Below are 27,127 nucleotides of genomic sequence, written 5' to 3' on the forward strand. Positions count from 1 at the left end.
GCTTTGAAAGCCAACCTGGCAAGGTGGATAGTTCAGGTAATTTCCCAAGCATACAGCTCAGCAGGTAAGGCGCCACCCCCTCAATTAAAGGCTTACTCCAAGAGGAAAATAAGTACTTCTTGGGCATTCCACAAACAAGGCATCCATGGACATGATTTCCAAAGCAGCAGCATGGAGTTCACTACATACTTTCTCCTGATTTTATAGCTAGATGTACTAGCTTCCACCGAAGCAGCAGGAAGGTGCTGCAAGCAGCAGTGCCTCCTAGTTAGTTTCTGCATCTTCATCCTGCTTCCTAGTTAGTACCCCCCTTTTTTGGGATGGGTAAGGCCATATGGAGAAAAGATGATTTACTTACTGGGAAAATCCTTTTCTCCTAGGCCCGTAAAGTCAGTGCATCCAACCCGTTTTACACGGGGTGCCGCATCCCTAGTCAGGCTAGTTAGGGTTCTCATCTTCTCACTCTCCACCAGCAGGCTTTGGAACAAAAACTGAGGATAGAGGTGGAGACACAGAAGGAGGAAGGGCAGGAAAAGTTTCTTAGTTTGTTCTGCCTCCAGGGAGGTGCAACTGAAACCCGAGTTGTCGACAGTATGGATTTTCCGGTAAGTAAATCTTCCTTTAGCCATTGGACTGCTACGTTACTGCCCTACCCTTTGGTCTGCTGCTCTTAGACTTAAGGTTCTTGAAGGTGAGTTCAGATTTTTTCAGAGAGCATGAACATGACGAATATATTTAGAGACAGTGTAAAACATGAGAAGTTTTACAAAGATCATTTATGTCATAATGTGTCTTGTGAAATACATAGAGTAAAAATTGGTGTTAATAGTCCGTTCTTTTACATCAGCATCAGTCTGAATTATACAAGATCAGTTGCACTGCAAACATTAACTCAGACACACTACACTTTATGCTCCTTTTATCAGATGTACAGACAAATAATCATCAGGTTGAGTATACAATGTATATATGAGTGACTAAGGCTGCATCAAATTTCTTGACCAATCTTCTAGGTGTAATTCATCTCCATCTCATTTATCCAATGAACAATATTATTTGTTCAAAACCCATAACATTTCTTTCAGTGGTATAGCTTATCCTCATGCAACCAATTTATAGACACATCCCAGGCACAGTTCCAGTGTTCCAGTTTTAGATCTTTTTCTTGTAGAAATTGCTGGATATTTGAAGAAGTTCAGAAAGTTATTCAGAGCTATCATACATGTGACTGTTTGGAAAACAAATCTGTATATCAGTAATGTTAAAGCAAATGTGCAGAATAGGGTAGTAGCTATGTAATCTGCCCAATTAAGAGCATGATTCATCAGAATAAAATATCTCCAGATTTCCCCCATGAGCAGCACCAGCGTTTTCAGTAGATACATATTCTCATGGGATTGAATTTATTTGTTAAACTTGGAAGGCTAGAACTTATTGCACATGACATTCTAATACGGGAATGTAAATATAACTTAGCAAAGCATTGCAAATGATCTTTGTGCAGTGTTACATTATATGCTGTACATTATCTTCACATTGTAGATAAGTGTTATGGAAAGTAATTTCTGTATTTTAATACTATATATATACTTACATAAATCTGTTTGGTTGTTACACAGTTGTGTTTAAAAGTTGATGCATCCTTTGCTAAATAAGAGGTTTCCATTAAACTCAGTCGTACACACGTACAGTCTTCAAACTATCGATTCAGTGATTTGTATAGACTGAAAGAAATGTGACTACAGCACATGCAAATGTCTGAAAATGCTTCCAGTTGATTTATCAGTGGTCTCTTATGGTACTAAAACATATATGTTGGGTGGGTTGTACTAATATTTTGAGGATTTGTGAATTAAATTAACTCTAAAGCAGTGGGAGGCTATACAAAGTTCTTTACATGCCTCAGAAACATTGAAGCATAATTGGAATTAACATGACATCAACATAGAGGTTGCTCCACTTGCTAAAAAAACTGTAGTCTGCATGTCCACATACTATTAGTTGCACGTAATAAATGGTGGTAGTCATTGTACTGTATGTACATTAAGTTGTATATAAAACCAAACAGAATCTTGACCAGTGAAACAAAAAAACACACAATCCAGTTGTAAACAGGTGTTATAAAAACACCTAGAAGTAGCCAGTGACTGGGCAGATTTAGGTGAAAGATTCCAAGTAAATCTTTATAGATGGCAGGTCCAATTGCATTTAAAAGTTCATGCAAATTGACCAGGTGTGCCTTAAATAATACTAGTGTATGTGTACACAAATGCATATTTGCAGGCCAGTACAGCACATGAATTTGTGGCACAGTGTTAGGTACATTTCCCCTTAAAACAAAAATAATATATACCGAGCTAGGTTTGATAAATATAGGACACAGAGGAACAGAGCCAGGTGCTTCAAAAATGATAGAAATATTCCTTTAGAATACTAATGTACAGAAAATTCAGTGTAGGATGTTGTACATGTAATATGCACAGTCTACATGAAGAATCTGGGATATACATACTGGTTCTGGAGTCTGATGCTACTATCAGGACTGGCTGCTATGTATTTTGTATTGTTTGAGAACCGAAAGGACATTGATGTAGCAAGGACTACATCAAGGATCACTATCCTCTACCTGCAGATTATTGAACACAGGAGCAGGAAGGCAGGAGGGACGTATAACACAAGACACACAAAACCCTCTCCCCCTTGCTGTCTCAAATACAGTGAAAATGCACAGTGTTTTACTGGAGCAAAGCTCGGATCTGCTTGGATGTGGTGTCATCGTTTAGATGGCGGGTTGTATATCTAAGAAAAAGAACATAGTTATGCTATTAAGTCTGCATCACAGGTTCATATATAAATATATTGTAATGATGAACCATCTATTCTCCTGCCAAAGGCCTACTATTACATACCTCAGAGCATTTAGAAGGCCCTCTGTGCTTGTGGATGGTTGATCCTTCAGCACCTTGATGCAACCTTTCATCTAGAAGTGAGAGAATAAATAATTTATAGGAAGACATAATCTACTGTCTACAATCCATTTCTATTTTGGAGTTAAACTCTGACTATAGTGATGCCAGATATTTGGCAGGGTGCTAAGGGGGGTTTAAGTGGCAGTCCTTGGGAGTAGCTGCCCCTCTGCCCCATAAGAACAATAGTGGCAAGTTGTAGTGTGTTGTTTGGGTTGCTAAATGTAAGGTAGTTCCAGGGTGAAGCAGCGGGGTTCCTTTGGTAGAGCACTATCACACCTGCCTTCTGATTCTGGCATTTCTGCTGCCTGAGGCGAAAGCTTGGCAATGCGCCCCTACCACGCCCGGTGCCACACACCAAGCCATGCCCCCAAGGCATGCCCCCACTCACCATGCCTTTCTCATAGAGGATAGGTAAATTACCCTTAATGTGTTACCATGCTGTCCCTAAAGTTAATAAAGTATATGGACACTTTGTAGATAGCTACTGTGTAACAGCTCTCTAACACAAGATAACAGCTCCCTGGTAGATATAAGAACAGCACTCAATAGTAAAATCCAGGTCCCACTGCAACACATTTAGTTACATTGAGTAGGAGAAACAACAGCCTGTCAGAAAGCAGTTTCATCCTCAAGTGCTGGCTCTTTCTGAAAGCACATGACCAGGCAAAATGACCTGCAAAATGAGATGCACCTACACACCAATATTACAACTAAAATATACTTGCTGGTTCAGGAATTAAAATTTATATTGTAGAGTGAATTCTTTGCAGTGTAACCAGTGTAATTTAGAAATAAATACTACACCATAAAAATCATGGCAGAATCCCTTTAAGTTACAGTACATTGCATTGTTAAAAAGCCCTCTGAAGAACAGATAAGTTAAGATGTGACAGGGTTGCTTCCGTTGAAAGGTAGGATGGTGAAAAGGATGATGAAAGGTTGAAAGTGTAGAATGTTTGGAGATATAGTAGAAACTGTAGCATTAATGTTACACTATAGATTATAACTGCATTATAACTTAATGGGGCCACAAGAAAATGCTGAACAGACTTATAATGAGATGTAAAATTGAGGTATCACAGTGCATGTCAAGGGGGTTGATAACCTTCAAGTTCACTTTTAGTATGTCATAGAATGGCCAATTCTAAACAAATTTTCAATTGGTCTTCATTATTTTTTTCATAATTTTTTTCTGATTCTTTCCAGCTTTCAAATGGGGGTCATCACCTCCATCTAAAAAACAAATGCTCTGTCAGGCTACAAAGGTAAATTCAAAGGTAATTCAGACCCTAGCAACCAGATTGCTGAAATTGATAACTGAAGAGCTGCTGAATAAAAAACTAAATAACTCAAGAACCATAACTCATAAAACACGAAAACCAATTGCAAACATGTCTCTCTATATCCCTCTCTATATCACACTAAGGGGCCAATTCATTAACTTCGAGTGAAGGAATAGAAGAAAAAAAACTTCGAATTTTGAAGTGTTTTTTTGGCTACTTCGACCTTCGAATGGGCTACTTCGAGCTAAAAATCGTTCGACTATTCGACCATTTGATAGTCAAAGTCTCTTTAAGAAAAAACTTCGACCCCCTAGCTCGCCACCTAAAAGCTACCGAACCCAATGTTAGCCTATGGGGAAGGTCCCCATAGGCTTGGCTAACTTTTTTGGTCGAAGGATAATCCTTCGATCGTTGGATTAAAATACTTCGAATCGTTCGATTAGAAGGATTTAATCGTTCGATCGAACGATTATTCCTTTGATCGTTCGATCGAACTATTTGCGCAAAATCCTTCAATATTCGAAGTCGAAGGATTTTCATTCCCCAGTCGAATATCGAGGGTTAATTAACCCTCGATATTCGACCCTTGATGAATTTGCCCCTAAATGTTAAGTCTAAGGTGAACAACCACTTTCAAAAAATTTCCAGAATTTTTGTAAAATTCGAAAATATGTGGATTTGAGTGAAATGCTGCGATGCAAATACAAGCAACACAGTGTTTATACTGTATAAATAAACTGGATCATATAGTGCAATTGAATAAATTAATCAGACATTGGATTTGAGAGAGGCTTTTCAATTATGGATCAACTAGCAGTTAGGCAGGGCTTGACTTCATCTGCACAAAAGCCTTGAACTTCATGCATGAACTAGGGAACATTTTTTTTTAACATAAGCCACTATTATTTATTATGAAACAATTTTATTTTGGGTAATAATCTACATTTGTATATACAGTATAGGCATAATAAAATAGACAAGGGCACCTGGGCTGCGGCAAGTGATGATTTTTATAAATACTGGCTTTTGATGACACACACTGGACTGGAGAATTCAAATAACAGGCAGCACTAGTATAAAATTATTCCAAATATTCATGTACCTGAGTAGTTCTGAATAAACCCTGCCTCTGCCTGCCCTGAGCTTGCAGCACACAGATGCCAGCAGACTGGTTCCTTCCAAAGGCAGCCGACACCCAGCACAAGAATTCACATGATCTGCGCAGAGCTGTAGTGACGTCAACAGAGTAGCGATGCGCAGGTATGCACGTGACACAACGCACCACACCAGACTGGACAATGAGGGCAGCAGGAGGGGACTGACTGAAGGCGCATTATGCACATATTTATTCTACTCACTGTCACTGTGTCACAAGCAGGTTTTTTTTTTCCATAAGACCTTAACCGCACACTTTATTTTCTTCACAGTTTACAACTTTGCAGATATTACAGAGGCTAAAATGCGGCCTCTTGTGTTTATCCAAATTTTGACGCCTGAGGCGAGATTCTCAGGCTGCCTCATTATAGAAGCTCCCCTGCTGCCTTTCACCCTGTGCTCAAATCTTAAGTTCACACAGAAGGATGCCCATTTTTTGGCTTTTGACCCTTGTTTGCATCAGCATGCCTACATTACAATTGAATTACCACCTGATAGAACCATTCCAGCCGCTGCCAAATCATAAATTTGGGCATGAATTAGTCAGTTTGGCTACCAGCATGTGTAGTGATCTGTCCAATTTGCCACTGTGTCCTATAGGCAAACTGGCCCATATTTACACAGTCTGAGGCCTCCACAACAATGTAATTAAAGGAATTGTTCAGTGTAAAAATAAAAACTGGATAAATAGATAGCCTGTGCAAAATAAAAAATGTTTCTAATATAGTTAGTTAGCCAAAAATGTAATGTATAAAGGCTGGAGTGACTGGATGTCAAACATAAATAGCCAGAACACTACTTCCTGCTTTTCAACTCTCTTGGTTTACACTGACCGGTTACCCTGGTTACCAGGCAGTAACCAATCAGAGACTTGAGGGGGGGCACATGGGTCATATCTGTTGCTTTTGAATCTATTTACCCAGTTTGTTTTGTCACACTGAACTATTTCTTTATGTTGTAGTTGCATGTGGTACACTCTACAGACAAAAAGCAAATTACCTATCTATGTTTGGGTGGGTGCAGGTTTGGCAGCCATTACAGCGACAAGCCTGTACCAACTGCATTTTTTTTGTTTTGTTTTTTTTATTTTTTACAAAGCACACTTATATGTTCTTATTTAGAAAACTGCTCAAGGGTCATCAAGTTATGGTAATAAAAACTGTTCTTAAAAATGAGTTATGTCATATCTATACTAACATAAAAAGAAATTTCATGATGGATTGTTTAGGTACCCTTGTAATTTTGCTAATTTGAATGCATGTAACTGCTCAATACTGATTACTGCCAATACCAAATTGGCTGGATTAGCTCGAACTCTCCTCTGAAGAGTGACCGCATGGGATCCTTAAAGCAACTCTCAAAAGATCTGAAAACAAAGATTGTTCAGTATCATGGTTTAGGGGAAGGCTACAAAAAGCTATCTCAGAGGTTTAAACTGTCAGTTTCAACTGTAAAGAATGTAATTAGGAAGTGGAAGGCCACAGGCACAGTTGCTGTAAAAACTAGGTCTGGCAGGCCAAGAAAAATACAGGAGCGGCATATGTGGAGGATTGTGACAATTGTTACAAACAACCCAAAGATCACCTCCAAAGACCTGCAAGAACATCTTGCTGCAGATGGTGTATCTTTACATTGTTCTATGCAATTTGCACAAAGATCTGTATGGCAGGGTGATAAGAAAGAAGCCCTTTCTACACTTGTATGTAAAAGCTCATTTAGACAAGCCACAGTTATTTTGGAACAAAGTGCTTTGGACTGATGAGACAAAAATTTAGTTATTTGGTCTTAACAAAAAGTTTGTAGTATTCAAAGCAATAGAAGATAGCACGCACTCCGGCCTTGTTTCTTCATTTATTAAACAAATTTCTACATCTACATTGACATATTAGGTTATGGTCTAAAACCTTATTCAAGATGTAGATTTAGTAATTTGTTTAATAAATGAAGAAACAAGGCCGGAGTGCGTGCTATCATCTAATGCTTTATGTATATAATATAATATATATTATAAGAGGTTAGTGAAATCATCTTACTAAAGCTGAGTACTTACATCAATTTTGGAGGTTTTGGCAAAGGCTCCAACTGGGTGTACATGATCATACAAGATGATAACTCCAACCATGACTCGCATACAGAAGAGCAGTGTTTCGTTGCTGGTAAAACGGCTGCGGTACCCTCTAAGAGATAAAGTATCTGTATTGGTATATATCTGGAGGTGTGCACGATCAGTGACTTATTAGGTCAATCGTGGTACTCACGGAGTCTCCAGCATTACTCTGCACACACAGGCCATTGTGCTCAAACAGTCAGTTGTATCTTCAATGGGCAAAGACTTGTTCTGCAAAATGTATAAAAACAGTTGTGGTCATAGATTATCCACATCCATAAAAATGTATGCACTACATCTGGCATGTAATTTGCAACAATCATGTATAAGCAATGCACAAAATACCATGCGCCAGTATTTATTTCTGTAATACATAGTCCATAGGTGTGCTAACCATAAGCTTCAACATAAGGCTCTATCTATTAAACATAGTTCATGCCATTCTTGATATTTATTACATTGAGCTCTCTGGTACTTCCTTCTCCTTTAGTCTATACTTCTGTATTTCAAAACTTTTACTAATGTTAACACATTACATCAGTTCACTCACCTCAGACACAAACTTAGTGGTTGCATTGCTCAGAGTCTTCAGCATGGGGGTGGCATCGGCATAAAACAAAGACATGCGATTGGCCATTTCATTGTTTACATCACTCTCTGCATCCACCTAAGAGACATTGTTACAGACAAGATTACAGTTCTGAGTTTGCAAATGCTTTGAGAATACCCAGCAATTTCATTTACCTGAAAATTGTTTAGTCGATTGCGACTGACTGTTCGTCTGTAGTAACTGAAGTCATTTTGTATTGCAGGATTTGTCATCTGAGGATCACAACTTAAAGTTATGAAAGAATAGTACAGTACATTGCAGTTGCATTAATGTATAAGAAAGTGTTCTAGCGAATGTTTTTTGTTACATTTTTACAGTCTATTATATATATTATTACTATTTTAATGTATTATACAGTTTATTTAGTTAAACCCCCCAATTAAAATTTTTTTGTATTGTCTGAGGAGGTAGTCCACATTTATGTCCTTAAGTTTAGTTATATTATGCAGGTATTGGATCTGTTATCCAGAAACCTGTTATTATGGGAAGGCTATCTCCCACAGACTACTTTAATTGAATAAATCGCATTTTAAGGGTGTGGCACATGGGGAAATTTAGTTGCCTGCGATAAATCTTCACTACTGCGGGTGACTAATTTCCCCAAAATGCCTTCCCATTGGCAAGAATGTGAATCGCGGGTGGGATGGCTTTAGCATCGCTTCGGTTTTCTGAAGTTGCTTCCAAAGCAAACTTCGGGCGACTTCAGAAAAAAGTTGCATATACATTGTACTTGATCCCAATTAAGATATAATAAACCCTTATTGGAGTTAAAAACATCATATTGGGTTTAAATATGGAGATCCAAACAGGTTTGCTTCCAATAAGGATTAAAGGAGAAGGAAAGTGCTTATTACTTGGGGTTGCCAAAAGTTAGTGATCTAGAAGCCGAAAGACGATCCCACCTTGGTGCTCGCTGGAAGAATCCTGGGCCGATGCAGTTTTCTCCTGATAGGAGCACTGGCCCAGGGTGTAAGTAAATGCGATCACTTGGGGTGCCTAACTTTTGGCACCCACAAGTATAAAAGGACTTTCCTTCTCCTTTAATTATATATTATTTTGGATACTACAAGGTATTGTTTTATTATTACAGAGAAAAAGAAAATCATTTAAAAAATTTAGATAAAATGGGATCTATGGGAGCAGCCTTTCTGGATAACGGGTTTCCGTATAATGTATTCCATACCTGTAGGATATATGTGGAACTCTGTTACATCATTGAAAATCTCAAATAATTTTCAGTTGCATTTTAGTGTTATGATCAACTGCAAGCCTGCCATGAATACTTTCTTAGTGACGTTAATAATCTTTTAATGTAAAAAATGCATTAATACCTTAAGTTCATCAAAGCTAAGAGTGAAATGCAGAATCTCAGCAAACTGTTTGGCCAGAGCTTGCTCTCTCTCAAGATGTTGAGTAGGGGCATATGGGGGTGATGTGAGAGCTTCCAGGAGGCTGTGCAAGGCATTTTCTAAATAAGACAAAACAAGGTAAAACAGTGTAAATTCACACAACTAGGAGAAAAAAAACATCTCTGAAATCTGTTACTGAGGGTGTGCCTTAACTGTGTCAAGAGAAATGTGTGTGTGAAATGATAATCACCAAGTCGAAGGGAAAATTCGTAGAAACGCTTGAGTTTGGCTACCAAGGGACAGACAGCACGCCAGGCCTCCTCTTGTAGGTGGAGATCCAGTGGATTCTGAATTGCCTAATCACAAGAATTTACAGCAATTAATATAAATGACAGAGAGAGTGCAAATATAATGAGGCAGGGTAAGTAATCATTTGTTTTAACATTTATTTTATTCTATTGAGGAGTTCTGGTGGAACGTAATTTCAATACACTGTAACAAATTTATATTCTGCATTGACAATAAAGTATCCTTGTTTGTTGGGGCATAAAGTTTCCCCTGGACCAGTAATCCATAGCAACTTATTAGCAGTCAGCTTTATCTTTTGTAGTACATTACAGCAAACATCTGATTAACAAATGATTGGACGCAGGCAAACATTGCTTATTTTTGCTACACAAAGTTGATATATTCACCATCAAGCAATGTCAGGCCACATAGTAAGTGATATGCTTCATTTTACTTTATATAAATAATTAGTGGTTTAGAATACCAAATCTACCAATATCAATTCATTTACCCCAAGATAACTGAAATAAGCATGATTTGATGCTTCTAGCCAAGAGAGATATGTGATGTTATCTATCACACCTAGTAAAGCCACGCGTGGCAATCTGTGGCAAGTGTTGGTCCATCAATAGCTCTGCTTCTACCTCTTAATTAAGTGTAACATAAGGAAAGCCCAGAAACAAGTATGCATATAAAATAGATCACCATTAATACACAGCGCTAATTTCACTTAAGGACATATTGATGAAGCTAATGTGTCAAATGATTTATAATGGGAAAAACACTATGCAAAGAAGTATTTATACCAGTGTATATACAGTATCTCTTTACATGTGATCTCACTACATTCATTGCAGTTATGAAAATCATCAATTAAAAAGAGCAGGTGTCCTATTCTATAAAGCTGTACCATCTATATTCATGGCCGGATTTACATAACAGGCGTCCCTAGGTCCACTGCCATTTGTCGCCCCGTCCCCTTCCTTTTATTCAATCAAAATTTCATCTTCGGGACTGGAGCAATGGGGATTGACGTACAGGAAATTTTAAAAACTATCGTATCTCCTACGCCTCCCCAGTGTTTCTGAACCAATGTGAGTGTGGTTGCCACCCCCTAAAATCCTGCCACCAGAGGCCCAGGCCTTCGTGGCCTCTCCACAAATCCGGGTCTGTCTATATTCACTGTAACACTGCTTGATTGCTGTATTATACACCATTATTTTACACCCCTCAGAACTGAGGGCTGACATTGATCTTGATCACTTAAAATCAATATAGAGTTTGATAAATACACTCGATTTTTGGAAAGAGATTGACTTCAGATGACATATTTGATCTCCAGATTTTTACACAGCTTCATAAAAAATAAGCTTAATATATATTGGTTACAAATCCAAGAGCCCTTTCTACTTGCTTTACCTGTCTTATCTCTTGTCCTGCTCCCCTGTATGACTGCAGCTCAGCCAGGACACCTTGGGCCTCCTCCAGCACAGAATTCACTTGATTCCACACAGCGGTTTCTGCCTCAGTGGGCTGAGCATCTGCAGATTCCAAGCACATGAAGTTTGTGAGAGCAACATCTAACTGGATCTGAAACAGATCTGTGTTTTGTGGGATTGTTTAACAGGTCTGCACAGAAAAATGAGTTACATGGTTGTCAAATACACAAAGAGACAGTAGGCCAGTTTGCCTTCAAGCTGTCACTTTACCGTTTAAAAGGCAAGCTGTTTACTGAAAGTGCAAAACAAAAAGGAGTAGAGCTGTTTAAATGACACCAAGGGCAGAAAGTATTTAAAACACCTAATTTACATGTTATCCATTATATTTTAATATGAAATAGGCGCAAACAAAAGAAGAGCAAGTTAAGGGGGTTATTTATTAAAATACGAATGCATCAATTTTTTTTAGTAGCAAAAACAAAGCTCGACCAAACTCCTATCCACGGTTTTGCCTTATTTACTCAATTAACTCAAATAAATTGGATTGAGGAAAAACCCAATAAAATCGAGCAAAAACTGAATTGTATGATTTTTTCACACATTTCTTTCAATTACGTGATTTTTCTGGGTTATTGTCTGAAAACCCCACATTTTTTCGAATTATGAGGCTAAACCCAGTGCAAACCACGATATCTTCAAATTGGGATAGGGACATCTGCCATTGACTTATAAGGGTCTCGACAGGTTTGAGATGGTGGATTTTCATATTCTGGCTTTTTGCAGCATTGCGGTATAATAAATCTTGAAAAATTCGAGGTTTTTTTCCACAAGAAATTCAAGTTTTTGCCCCAAAAAGCCAGAAAAAAAAATCAAGTTTAAATAAATATCCTGTCTACTAGTTCCTTGCAGTAACATAATTTACTATAATGTACAGTCGGATGTTTGTGATTTACTCTTCTGAGTAGAGGATGCACAACAGGGAAATGAGCACACATGAATTAGGCTCCAGACACAGTGGGCTAAATAAACCAGTGCTCAGGCACATTTAAATTTCTTGACTAAATGATTGGCTGAAGTTGAGGGAGCCAGTAAATCTGGACGGCCAGTGAAAGTGATTCAATCACTGGCCAGGTGGCATTGGCAAATTATCTGTTCAAATTAGAAACTGGTTCTTTTCATACCTAATACAGATGATGGCAGGTTTGGTTTAAATTGCCCAACTTCATGAGCCCACATGCTGTGTATTAAACTTTAGCTTTTTGTTCAGAGAGGTTATGGTGTCAGAAAATACATATGAAATGTGTCTTTTTTTGTTAACATTCACTTGGCACTTCTATGTTAGATAGAGGCATATTTTTTGTACACTAATTAACTAAATGTGACATTAAGGGGCACATTTACTAAGCTCAAGTGAAGGATTCGAATGAAAAAAAGTTTGAATTTCAAAGTAATTTTTTGGGTACTTCGACCATCGAATAGGCTACTACGACCTTCGACTTCGATACGAACGAAACAAAAATCGTTCGACTATTCGACCATTCGATAATCGAAGTACTGTCTCTTTAAAAAATACTTTGACTACATACTTCGCCAGTTTAAATCTACCGAGATTCAATGTTAGCCTATGGCAGTGATCCCCAACCAGTAGCTCGTGAGCAACATGTTGCTCTCCAACCCCTTGGATGTTGCTCCCAGTGGCCTCAAAGCAGGAGCTTATTTTCAATTTCCAGGCTTAGAGGCAAGTTTTGGTTGTATAAAAACCAGGTGCACTGCCAAACAGAGTTTCCTGTAGGTTGACAATTCACATATGGGCTACCAAATGGCCAATCACAGCACCTATTTGGCACCCCAAGAACATTTTCCATGCTTGTGTTGCTCCCCAACTCCTTTTACTTCTGAATGTTGCTCACGGGTTCAAAAGGTTGGGGACCCCTGGCCTATGGAGACCTTCCTCAGCACTTTTCTAAGTTTTTTATGATCGAATAAAAATCATTCGATCGATCGATTAAAATCGTTCGAATCCTTCGATCAATCAAAGAATTTGCACTAAAACTATTAACCCTCGAAATTCGACCCTTGATAAATCTGCCCCTAAGACAATAAACTATATAGATGCTAAAGATATGAAGGTCTTATATGTGTGACACCAACTGTTGAAAAAAACTTAACCAAAGAAGCAATAATTGGACCTATAACAGGTAGGGTAGGATATTATAAGCTGCATTGCTCAGTATTAAAAGGAAAAGATCCATTTTTCCACCATCCATTTTTGCCAAACTCAGAATTGTCAGGAAACTGGGCTACACACTCTGTGATTGGTTTAGCAAAGATATCACCCATTCAGGAAGAACAACCATGCCTAGCAATATAGGGAGATGCACTTTACCAGTGAACTTAGGATAAAATATGTATCAGTTTACGATGGAATGTAACAGAAACAAATAAAATCGAAATTAAAACAAAATGAAACAAAAACATGGAAAAATGAAAATGATCTCACGTTCAAAGTCAAGGAAAAAAGTGGGACACTGTTCTATGTCGTTATAAGACAGGACTTTTAAAAGGTTCCCCATCTGACACCTAGAAAAAAAAGACAGAGAGGTGGGAATGACAGGGGCTACCAAGGGAATAGGTGGGGTGGAGAGCAGTCCTTAATGAACAACAAATAAACATTTCACTTTGAGTCCACAAAAAAGAATACATTAGTACAAGACATTAGTAAAGACTCCATATTGATTAAGTACAGCAAAATAACTTTAATCTGTTGTCATCAGCTGAATCCTATTCAGGATTTAGTATTGCTGTTATCTTCACGTACGACTGAATAATGTAAACCACAGAACATTACACTAGGCACTACTCTGTTGCCTTTAATGGTGTTAGTTCAGTTTCCTATACACTAATAATGGTGTCCATATTATATTTCTTAGATACTGGGCTATACAGTTACATTGTTACATAGTTAAATTGGGTTGAAAAAAGACAAAGTCCATCAAGTTCAACCCCTCCAAATGAAAACCCAGCATCCATATACACACCCCTCCCTACTTTTAATTAAATTCTATATAGCCATACCTATACTAACTATAGAGTTTAGTATCACAATAGCCTTTGATATTATGTCTGTCCAAAAAATCATCCAAGCCATTCTTAAAGGCATTAACTGAATCAGCCATCACAATATCACCCGGCAGTGCATTCCATAACCTCACTGTCCTGACTGTGAGTGATGGATTAATGCACAGGCTCCCATTGGCTACAAATTTGCCCATCGAATTTCTTTAATTTATTATTTATATTTTATTTTAATATGTATTTTTTGATTTATTTGAGCTGCTGGGCCTGGTTAGGCACACCTGTGCAGGTAAGGCGCATGCGTGCACGCGCCAGGAAGCTTGCAGATCCAGTGACATCATGGGTGTATGCCAAATCAATCCCCCCTTGTAAAAAGCTTGGGTGCACGTGTTCCTGGATCTGCACACATCCAGACCCAGCACTGGATAATCTTTTAATATGGACCATTTCTCTTTTTCTTTTTTTGGGGGAATGCTCCTTTTACATGGTGCATTTTGCCACCAAGTTCTTACATCTTGAAATACCTTTTGCCATTCTGATGTATCTTCTGGTAGATATTCAGTGATTTATTCCTTCCATCACAAGTAGAAATTGTAATGCCACAAGGAAGCCTCAAGTATTGGGCGGAGTATGGCTCATTGTCTGACTATCTGGCTCATTGTCTGACTGAAGCACACTAATATACCCAACTCATGCAGGCACACTAATATGCCCAACTGCCCTTTGCTGAACAGCCAAATGAACTTATTAGGGAACATTCATACACATATATTATCTCAACTTAAAGTATGACCAAGACTACAATACACCTGCACACAGTCACAAGCAGAGTATTAGGTTCTTTAAATAGGTGATGTATAGAATTGCCAACTTTTCTGGAAAAAATACAGGTTTCTGCGTATTTTTACCCCCCTTCCCTATTTATAACATTTGGATCAAGTATTATTTATACTGACCAGACTGGTATTTTACCAGCTTGGCAATCGTAGTGATATACGACTGTATAATATTCTTTCATATATCCTATTTTTTTTTATTTTTACAAAACATCATATTGATAATTAGTCATACAATAGCTTAGAGTTTTCTAATATTTTCAAATATATATAACATGGTTATTGTTTCAATATTTAGCACTGCATTTAGTAAACATGGTTATAAACAATTACTTGTCAGGCTTCTCAACGTAATCTTTTGATAGACGGAATGCTAAAAACATAATATCTAAAATGGCTAAAACTTAACTCCCAAACTAGGCTGGAGGACAAATATACCAAACCCCTACATCTATTACAAATTGTTGCACATACGTACACACTCCGGAGTCTGGATACTATCAGGGCCTCTAAATTGAGCATTCTACTATGTTATTACTGCGGTACAACAACTTAAGTATACCAAAGTTAAATCTGTTGACTAACCCATTCTTATCCATTAGTGGAATCAAATAAACTGTGTCAGAGTGTCAGGGAGCCGGGAGCTCCCTCCAGGGAGGTAGTCTGGATCAAGGAGGAAGCCCTCTTGAGGGAGCAAGGTCGCGGTATCCAAAGGGTTAAGCAGAATCAGTAGTATTGGTCACAGGCAGGCGTTAACGAGGGCAGGCAGATCAGATGCAAATATCAAGATTTCAGGCAGGGGGTCAGAACCAAGGTAGGAGCTAGAAACAGACTGGGAGCAGGATTCAGGCTGGGAGCTGGAAACAGGCTGGAATCAGGCTGGAATCAGGCTGGAATCAGGCTGGAATCAGGCTGGAATCAGGAATCAGGAAACACAAACAGGAACCCAGGATTAATGGCAGCAAATCCTATTCTTGGGCGCCGTCATATTGTTTTGGGCGCCCTTTTATGATGAGATCCCGGCACCAGTAATGACATCATCATGCAGCGACGCTGCAGCCATGTGTTCAGCATGGGCGCCGCCATTTTGGATCTTCACTGTGACCGCCGGGAATGTAAACAGCGCAGTCGGGTACTTCTGGGTCGGGTACTTCTGGCAGTCCTGACACAGAGATTTCAAGTTCTACGTGACTGCTCTCCAACATACTTCTTTCTTCCAAGGCTTAGAACCTACATTTACCTCTGCCAATTAGAATTTCCACATGCTTATCCATGCCAATAAATTCATTTGTTTCTATTTATTCTTGCCTTTCCAGTGACCGCCTTTTTATAGTCTTATATGCCGATACCTTCCTCTACAGTATAATTCATATAATATAAAGCAAGTTATTGTAATTTCTGATGTAATTTTATATATATATATATATATATATATATATATATATATATATATATATATATATATATATATATATCTCTATCTCTCACAGGGTTTTAGTGAAAAAACAAAAAAATTTTTTTTATTAAGTCTCAACGTTTCGATCCCCCACATGCTGGCACCCAGGTATTAATTTTGTCTACGGAGTGCACCATTCCTTTGGAGATATATATATATATATATATCTCACATTATATGTCAATATTCTATAAACTTTAGTTTAATTAAGAAAAATCACAAAATTTTTTTAATGCCAGGACAAAAGATTCTTGTTTTTTGAAAGCAGCTTGATTCTTTCAACAAAAAGTATAGTTAGTCTGCACATGGTTAAGCAGAATACACTTTTGTTTGTAGCCTATAAAGTAGAGCTTGTAGCTTTGGTTGCTCTGTTTAGCTTCAACTCAGTGACCACAGGTTTCAGTGCTGCACTGAACAAAAAAACAACAGTAGGTGTATCTTCCTCTATATCAGCGCTTACACTGCAGTTGATAAACAGATAAAGCTTATCCATTGTGTTGGATATTTTTATATTAGCACAGTGTGCACAGTGTGCAGGTGACATTATATGGTGCATTGTATAAGTATTCAAACTTTTGACTTTTTCACATTTCGCTGCATTAAAATATGGAATTAAAATGAATGCTAAAGGGAACTTTACCATTTGATATACATATACAACTGTAACTGTACATAGCATGCTTAAGACCTTTATTTAATGGCAAAATATTTTTATTGCTAAAATCAGACATTTGTTGGCATAGGTACTCACTGAGGATGGTAGCATCATACCGTTGGATTTATTTTCATCAAAAGGGTCGGGCATATTGATAAAAACAGAGGGATGGTGCTAAACACTGGTAAAAATGTTGCAAAAGAACCTGTTTGTCTGCTGTAAAATCTTGTGAGAAAGTTATTCTTTCAGCAGGACAGTTATTCCTAATACAAAGCAAAGTAAGACTGGAGTGTCTCCAGTGAATGCTCAGAATGCTGGACTAACCTAAATAACTGAGCAAATCTACAGCAAAGATAGGCTGGAATTCTTCTATAGTTACACCCTGGTTATTAACACTTTATCTCATAAAGTTATAAAATGTCTGGGACAGCTACTAGGTATTAGTAATAGAACTGATGCAACTAGCTGATGTCATTAGTGAATTCTGATGTGTGTGGCTTGTAAATGGAAGGTTATATGTTTGAGTCTGAGCTTCATTTTGTGATGCACTTGTAGCAAGTTTCTAATGTTAGAAAAATGTTACTACACACTGATTTCCATGCTCCTTCAAAGAGGAATTGAAGTCATGCTGAAACTAGTTTGTGTATTTTTCTTCATGTGAAAATGAGTGGGAGGAGAATAGCAGTGGCATTGCAGGTAAACTCTGTGATAATGAAAGAGGTTGTGGATTTAGGAAAAAGCCACAAGGGAGGTTGGTGGAACACAAATATAAGGTTTTGTCACGAAACACATAAGAGGGTTGAGCTGTATAAGTAAAATCTAAATTATTAGAAGATTTAGGACAAATAGAATAAGGCATAGTTGACCATAAACAACATATTTTGCAGAATAAGTTGGATAATAAGTCATAACTACAGATTGTCAATGCTTATGGTTGAGTAGGGCCTGTCTGTGTGTCCCATACACAGGCCTTAAAAGATCCAAAATACATTACCGTACTGCAAGTCAACTCAGTGTAGCCAGTCCACAATGATAGTAGTTCAATGGTATGAATTCTACAGGACAAAGGCTATTTGGCCAAAAAAATTTTCTGTTTGACATTTTTTAAATGAGGCTTTATGGCTGTATTAACTTTACTGTACTTTATTATCTCTTATACCTAGGTCAGACAGGAGACCACATTTAGAATTGTTCTTAAAATATATTTATTATATATAAAACTTATTTGTTTCCCCCTGTTGTTATACAATTGCTAGTAGTTTTAAAGGAACAAAGTATTCTGTATAACCCCCGCCCCTTGTGTATTATTCATGTCTGTCTTTAGCCCTACAAGTTCCTGTTGCACATATGAAGTTCTGCCTTTTCTTTCAAAAAATGTTTTTGGATGGTTTTTTTGGCGGTAAGCTATTTTTGGAGGAGACTGTTATCTGTGCAAAATATATAGTGTGCTGGTGTAAACCAAACTAGTCTATGTTTCTGTTTCAGCATTTAGGTATGCATACATGACCAACTTCTTCTATAAATGCCTCTACTTTACTGCTGAAAATCATATCTTTATACACTTGCACACCCTAGTGAAGCACAGTATATTTATTAGCTACACAGCACCAACTCTAAAACACAGCCACTCTACTACTATATAATCATCAGCTATATCAATTGTAATCAAACACAGATACAAAAAATGTGAAAATGCCATTCAGTTTCTAAATATTCTATATTCAGGGCGACACTATGTACTGTAAATGGATGCAGATAAATAAGTACGTAGAAGAAGGGGCTCATTTATAAACACTGGGCAAATTTGCAGTAACCAGGGGCGTAACTTTAGAGAAAGTAGGGCCGCACTTGCTCAGGCGGCAGCGAATGGCCAGTTACAAGGGGCCACCTTTTGTAACTTGGAAATTCGGATCTGTTGGTGCAGAGAGCGCTATTGTGATCAATGCACTAGCAATGGTGCCCCTCTTTGACCCACTCCGATACTGATTTTTAAGAGCTGATCGGAGAGGGGGGGTCATGTGGATTGCCCCTGAGAGGAAGCAGACCCTGTGGCTGCAGGGGGGCCCTGGAGGTATATGGGTGCCACAAGGCCCTAATTCATATACAATTTTATTAAATATTAATAAAACAAGTTAAACTGTAGACATTTTGGGGGCCTAAAAAATTATTTGCTGTGGGGCCCAGTAATATCTAGTTCCGCCACTGGCTAAAGTAACCCATAGCAATAAGTCAGTGATGCTTTTTCAGCCTCCTGCAGGTTAAATAATGAAAGCAAACCTTTGAATGGTTGCTATGGATTACTGTCCAGGTGCAAATTTGCACAGTGTTCATAAATGAAAAAAAAAAAACCACCAACTATAAATACAGGTTGATAACAACAACCCAAACACCATTACACATACTAATACTTCAAAATATTCATATATACCAAGCGTAAAATATACTCAAGAAAATGTACATCACAATTTTAGTCACAATTTCCCATACCACACACTGGGTCATTTAGTTACACATTTTTACAGTTTATACCTGTGTTATAGCAGTATTATAACAATCGTATATGTTTGTATTAAAATTACATTTATGAAAAACACAGCCAGTCTGCTGAATCTCTTGCACTCATTATATATACAGTTGAAGTCATACACTGTCCAGCAAAACTGATATGAGGAAATGTGCAGGCTTTCTCCCACAGTCTAAAAATATGCAGGAAGCTTGATTAGGTTCTGATTAAATGAACTCTGTTTTATGCACATGGTAGGGAGCTTTGATTGTAAATTTTTGGAGCACCATACACCAAACTGACGAAAGTCTGCCCATGACCTGCCCACACCCTGTCTCTTTTCACAGGTAACACTAGTACTTTTCAAGGCAGTCCAGGCCCCCATATTGTCCCTTATAGTTTTGGCAGTCTTCACTGTTGTAAATAATGACCTACAGTATCGCTTTGATGCTGATTTATATATTTGTACTATATGTAATAACAACATATCCTTATGAAGCTTAACTTACCTTTTCACCAGTCTTTGTTCATAGCCCTGCCCTCATATTATATGTTTAGTCTCACTGCTCAGACATAAAGTAATTAGACAACTAGAGGACAGAGCTACGTATGGAAGGGCTTAGTAGGAATTGGTTAGGGTTAAACTATAAATAGTGTACATCTGCTCACTATTGTAATGGTTGCAATCATTCTGATAAAATATTTTCCACTTGTGGCTCAAAGATAAATGTTCTCCAGCGTGCTCAAGTTGCACACAACTGCAATGATGCATGTGTATCTTACCCACATCAAAACTCAGCAAGAAAAGCTTTGATCGATATCTAAAATTATGCACAATAACCTAATAAAATACCTAATAAAATGCACATGTGTATGCTTGCTTTAGTACATCTATAATAAGGAATATGCATTCACAGAAAACAGGAAACAAACTAAAAAGGTTTCTGCAAAACGAACAAAATCATGAAGGCTGTACCCGCTTCCACTGCTCCAATTCAGTAAGCCTTACTCAGACTCTGCTAGCACCACCCAACTGCCAACCTTCATTTCTTCACTTAGCCCCATTTCATAGCATTTGCTTTGTGTCTTTTACCTTGTACTTCTTCTATATGTATTCTTGTCTCTTGTTCAATCACCTCTTCATTACTACAACATACTTTTCTATATACATGAGCAAGTTTCCCATATAAAGCCATCTATTGGTAGCGTCCTCAAATGAAAATGGCACCTCCTCCCCATCTATATACTCTTAATTTCACGCGTCTCTTACTCTCCAGTTATCTTTCTCCCATTCATCTAAAAGCAACACTCCTTTGCCCCTCTTTTCATATTCTCACAGACACAATTTGTTAAACACAAACTGAACTTACTTTCAAAATCCAGGAAAAAATGAGGACAATTTTCTAAATCTTTTCCCAAAACCTTAATGAGGTTTCCCATGACCCGCAGACCTGAGGAAGACCAGAAAAAAGACAAAGATTACGAGATGTCTTGATACGGCAAAGCCCCCACTAAAATTGCTCTTGTTTATCTGTAACACCAAAGTGATCTGAAGTCATTTGTAATATCCGGTTATTGTGCCATTAATTTCTACAGATGCAGTGTCCCAGCAGCCCATTCTTACATTTTTCTTTATATGTAGGCTTCTCTCTGACTTTCTCTGCGGAAATGAAGTTTTTTTGTGTTACCACTTCTGTTTTTGTCTATTTCTGAGAGGCAAGAGGAAGCTGCAAACTAGTAGGTCTGCATTCTCTGCACTTCCTGTGTAAAAGATGAACTCTCTAAAAGGGTCCTAATCTTCCAATGAACGGGATGAAGATAATTTATCAAAGCTATTATGTAGAGATAGTAACCAGCTATTTAAGTGAGTTATTGACTATTTAAACATAATATTTTATTAATAATAATAATAATAATAATAATAAAATTACGACATTCCAGTATCAAAGATTTTTAAAGCAATTGCATCCAATTTGTGCCAAAGTGCAGTTGTGCAAGTTTTAATGCATCAGCTGCAATTATGGCAGATGCATTGCTGCATTATTTGGCCTTGTGGAGTCAAGTTAACCTCTGGTTTCGTAAACTGCAAGCAGTTTTCAGCACAAAGGTTTCTTAATTAATATCTGTACAACTGGTGTCACTTCTGACAACAATAACACCATTACTATATGATTTACTAGGTACAAGTCAGTTGTGTGTGTGAGTAAAGTAAACCCTGGAAGTACCACTTCCTCAAAGTAAATATAACTTCCTGGGCTTCCTTGCATCCACGAGCCCTGTACTTTGCACTTGTGTGCAGTTGCACACAATTTATCAGGGCTGTCTGGACTGGTATATTATCGCTACAGCTACAGACAATGAGTGTGTTTAGGAGCAAAGTTATTCTGTAAATAGCATCCAAGCACTCCCAATTTACATCCACTTTAGCATTTGTACATGATCCTTGATGTATCTTTGCTTCTTTGTCACCTGAATGCTCCGAGGTTTCAAAACTCATCAGTCAAGTCTTGATAGGGTCATTTTTTAGTGTGACTGGTGAGTCTAAGTAAATACATTTCCTACACAGATTCCTTCATAGTATCCCAGGGCCAGTTGCACATGGTATATCCTTGAATCCATGTGCAATGTCATGCAAAATACCTTTAGAGCAATGGTACATGAGGAGATTAGTCAACAGCTATAAATCTCCTCCTCTGTGGGCAACTAATCTCCTCCAAATGCTACTCCGCCAGCGATACTATAAATCACTGGTAGTAAAACATATGTGACACTTTGTTTTCCTGAAATCATCGGAAGTTGCCTCCTTTGGAAACTTCAGGTGACTTCAGAAAAACTAAGTGCCACATGTGTATTATCACCGGCTGGTGAGGAAGCATTTGGAGGGGATTAGTCGCCAGCAGAAGAGGAGACTTATCACGGGCAACTCATTTCCTCATGTGCCATTGCCATTAAGAACACCTCCAGGATAATTGTAGTGCCAATAACATACATCCCAGAAAACACTGCATCATAAATACAGCACCAATTCTATACATACTACCCACAAAACACATGGTACAAGCAGGCCCGGATTTGTGGAAAGGCCACCAAGGCCCGGGCCTAGGGCAGCAGGATTTTAGGGGGCGGCATTCTGCATAAACACACGCATATGGTTCAAAAACATTGGGGATGCGCTGGAGATACAATCATTTTTTAAATGTACCCTGCGCCAATCCCCATTGCTCCAGTCCCGATGATGACTATTTGCATGAATAAAGGGGAGGGGACAGGGGCAACGAACGGCAGTGGGTCTAGGGGCGCCCACTATGTAAATCTGGCCCTGCATGGTAGCATAAATATCAGTGACAGTTTTATGTATAATAACATCAGAAAACATGGCAGGATAAATGCAGTGCCAAACTCATGTATTATACCTCAATTCATCAATAAAATCTGCCTATGCGTTTATTGATGACTGCAGCTGCTGCTTGGCACTGAATGCTGCTTTTCAGCCTCCTATCTAATAGCATTGCTGAATACTTTCTTCTTTTAGATTTCCCCAAATGTATCCTATTTAAGGTAAAAGTAAAGCAATTATTACCATTACCTTGGTATGTTTATGAGAATTTAGTGGTACAACTAGAAGGCACTGAACCCCACGGGGAAATCTTTTGCAGCCCTCAATTCAAAAAATAACATTTGTCTAATAAAGAAAACATAATTTTATGCAACTTTGCAATTGCGAATTCGCGCCTGGTGAATTTATTCGCCCATCCCTACTCATCTGCTGCTTTGCTGTTTAAACCTTAAAACCTTTTGTGCAATCTGTTTAAAGGGCATATTTACTAAAGTGGGAATTTTCTCCTTGTCTAACAAGAGTTGATCTCAATAAATCAGATGTAATTTCACAATCTACTAAAAATCATAAATATGATGTTGTGAAAACGTCTAAGAAAATTGACTTTCCCCAAACAATTGTAGTGGGGAAAAATCCCATTGGGTTTGTTTTTGTAACCTTAATTTATAAAGATCCAAATTATGTTAGGATCTGAGAAAAAACAAAGTCGAAGTATTCTGGATAATAGATCCCATACCTTTACTATGGTATCACAACTGGACCAATTGTGGAGCTTTCATGTGTTACTTCAAAAATTAAAGAGAGCTATGAAATCTAGACTATTGGGGAATTTTAATAAAAGTTGCAAAGAGCAAAACAATTTGCACAAATAAGAATATGTAATATTCTTCCTTAGACTATTGGGGAAATGTAATAAAAGTTGCAAAGAGCAAATCAATTTGCAAAAATAAGAATATTCTTCCTTAAACTGTTATTGCATTGTGAATTTTCATTGTGCATTGAAAATTTGTATTGCGCATGGTCCACTTTTAAGAAGTGCTTGAAGGTGTCGTAATCTTTTGGAGCAAACATAACAAGTTTTTCAGTAAGAAGTTTTATTACATTCACTGCACACTGGTGCAAACTATAAAAGTCACCAACCTTCTTCCACTGTCCGAACTGGTTGCTAAACAGTTCCCGGGTTCGCAAAAAGCTATATTAAATTCGTGCAAAGCAAAATTTGTTCGCACAGAGGCATAATTTTTCGCATTGCGAATATTTTTTCTGTTACCGACTTTTATTACATTCCCCCACTCTAGTTCCTTGGAGAGGATTGACATACACAGCACTACTAGAACAAGCAATGTAGGTCATGTATTTATTGCTCTGGTACTCATGAGATGCTCTGTGGGTCATAAATATAAGGAATATTCCATTCTAATAAACTGGCCTACATCTTCATGTCAGTCTATGAATACACAGTCAAGGCTTGTTTCAGAACAGGGCAAAGATTACATTCAATACAATCAGCGACATTACTAATACATTCAATTTGCTGTTCTTTACTGATGGCAAGTACTTAAGGTGGGGTTGCCAAGTCTGCAGTTCTTCAACTAGTATGGTACAACTACCAAAATCCCACCAACAGCCAAATACAGCGATTCTGCTTTGCCATTGGCCCTTATCTCTATTTCTGGCACCACCATTAGCTGTCCATCAAGTATACAGTAGCCTACTGCTGTCTATCTAATAATATGTGGTTTACTTAAGGAATCTTGAACCTGGGGGATTTAAGCAATAGAACACATCTAGGTAAATGCAGAGTACCATTAAAACTACAATAATGGGTATCATTTTACTATTCTATGTGTAAATTTGTCCCTGATATATCTCTTTCACTGGATTCAACGTGGAGCCTTACCAAGTACAGAGATTTATCAACAGCCGCTGCTGAACGGTGCGCTCCCGTCACTTCATCAGTACAGAAGGAGCTGCAACAAACACACAGATGCAGTGAGTGCAATCAATACTTTAGCCTGCTTATAATGCTGCATATCACTGTGAGTGTGGCACTGCTTGCTTCTGTGAATCACTGATTGTGATTAGTGCACTGCACAACAACTCTTCCGTCAGACTTTTACTGCATTGTTCTGGATGTTTATTCCACCCCAAATACCACCTAATATTTGAGATTATCATCAGGACTATGCTGTATGTCAGGGAATGATTCTGCCATGCAAGCTATTCTAGGTGTTTCTCAAGGGCAACCACCAGACCAGTTAAAATGCACATACAGTATGTTCACAGAAGGGTTTACTTTGATGTACAGTAGCAGACATTTATATTATTAAGACAATTTACAGTTCCTTTAATGTGTTACTGTTTTATTGTGATAACATCAATCGAAAAGGAACACAAGGAAGAAAAGAGGTGCTATGGAAGCCTGTCTCATTGGTAAGGTCACTGACCCTATGAATAATGAGCTGCCTTTGTTATTTATAGACGGAAGATACTATGGAGAAAGCTTTAAGGGAGAGTTATATAATGGAAAACCTTTATAAAAAAATCTAACCTCACAGGCTGTCTGCTTTCCTTTTTGCTGGGGGTCACTGACCCTAGGCACCTGATATCATCGCAAATGTTTTGTTGCTCATATGAGTAACAGAAAGTGAAATAATTCAACAATCTCATAAGAAATTAAATTTTTTTGCATTGTATTTTGGGAATTTTTTAGGTGCATTTAAGTAGCACAAAAATACATGAAAGGGGTGACCTTGAAGACTGCACCAGGGGGAAGCAATCTGCATTTAATCTGCAAAGCACAGTGTATTACTTTCCTATTACACTGCTGTTTTCCAACGTGCGCTGCAATGGGCGCTACATGTTCTCCTCGCTCGTTACCCTCCGCATTTCACATTTCTGCTGCTTTTCCATGAACAAACTTTCAGTTCCTCCTTTTTTAGGGGAAGAGGGATAAGCAGAAACACGGTTTTCTGCTTCTCTGCTTTGTAAGCGTTATTATTGTGTTCCTGGAACCAGTTAGGCTTATCATCCTGTCACTAGTTCCCATGTCTAAATTAGATCAAAACCTCTGGGTTATATCTATGACTTAACTTTAGGTACAGCTCCTATTCCTTTTGTTTTACTGGCAGACAATGTAGAAATGTGCCCATATGCCCACCCTCCTTGTCTAGCAATGTGACCCACTGCGCCGTGCATGCACAGTACCACTACTGTCACTAAAGCCGCTTAGTACCTCCCACCTTCTCAACTCCTCTGCCTCTCCCATCAGCTGTATAGGAGACAAATCCATTATCTAGCAGCACTATGGGGGATCAGCTGGATGAGGAGGGGGAGGCAGAGTGCGGCAAGGGATGTGAAGGAGAGAAAATGGAGGGAAAAGGGTCAGGAGGATGAGATGGGAGGCAAGAAAATATTGCCATATAGTTTTAAGAACATTACTGTACTTCATGCATACATAAGCAGGTCCATCAAGCATGCAGTGTATATGTGTACGTGTGTGTGTATAGCTCTCACTCTGTGTATAGGCACACATACAGCACAGAAGCTATGGATCATCTGAGCACACTTAAATTACAAAGCATCTAGTAATACACATCTTGCACAAACACACACACCATTGCAGAAAATGCTCTGTAAAAGAAACCATGCCCTGTAGTGTAAAGCAGATCAGATTAGCTGATGCAGATATATATTGCATTCATTATACACACATTTAGCACATCAGATATCATTTCTGAAAAACACTCGCTGTCTAAGCAACACACCTTTTCTAAGAAGACATGCACCCTAAGAATGACAGACTTCCTTTGTTCTAACACACCTTCTATTATAAATACACCTTGTGCATGGGCACACATCTGGTTAGTGGTGTATTTTTCCAGTTCCAGACATGTCACAAATAACATGCATGTATTAGCTGTGCCCTGCTTCCCTTCTCCACCCCCTGCACACAGCACTCACCGCTCAGCCGGCTGCAGGAGCGTGTGAGGATAGGAGAGTCAGCAGCACAGTGCGGCTGTGTATGGATGTGTATGCCTGTACCAAGGAGTCCTGCAGCTGCTA

At 38.3% G+C, this 27,127-nt stretch overlaps 1 protein-coding gene across 5 annotated transcripts; it reads right to left on the reverse strand.

Moving 5' to 3' along the window:
• Positions 1-758: 758 nt before the first annotated feature.
• Positions 759-27,127, reverse strand: XB5901009.L (uncharacterized XB5901009 L homeolog). 5 transcript variants are annotated; one of them, XM_041580860.1, is made up of 13 exons: positions 27,026-27,113; positions 24,963-25,032; positions 21,096-21,176; positions 13,701-13,780; positions 11,181-11,302; positions 9,724-9,829; positions 9,456-9,592; positions 8,259-8,336; positions 8,065-8,181; positions 7,666-7,745; positions 7,458-7,584; positions 2,910-2,980; positions 759-2,799 (listed from the first exon to the last, which is right to left on the reverse strand). In XM_041580860.1, exons 4-13 carry the CDS (start codon positions 13,771-13,773, stop codon positions 2,736-2,738), a joined length of 975 nt encoding a protein of 324 aa, XP_041436794.1. In that variant the 5' UTR covers positions 13,774-13,780; positions 21,096-21,176; positions 24,963-25,032; positions 27,026-27,113; the 3' UTR covers positions 759-2,735.

Source organism: Xenopus laevis, chromosome 2L (genome assembly GCF_017654675.1).
Source record: "Xenopus laevis strain J_2021 chromosome 2L, Xenopus_laevis_v10.1, whole genome shotgun sequence".
Taxonomy (NCBI): domain Eukaryota; kingdom Metazoa; phylum Chordata; class Amphibia; order Anura; family Pipidae; genus Xenopus; species Xenopus laevis.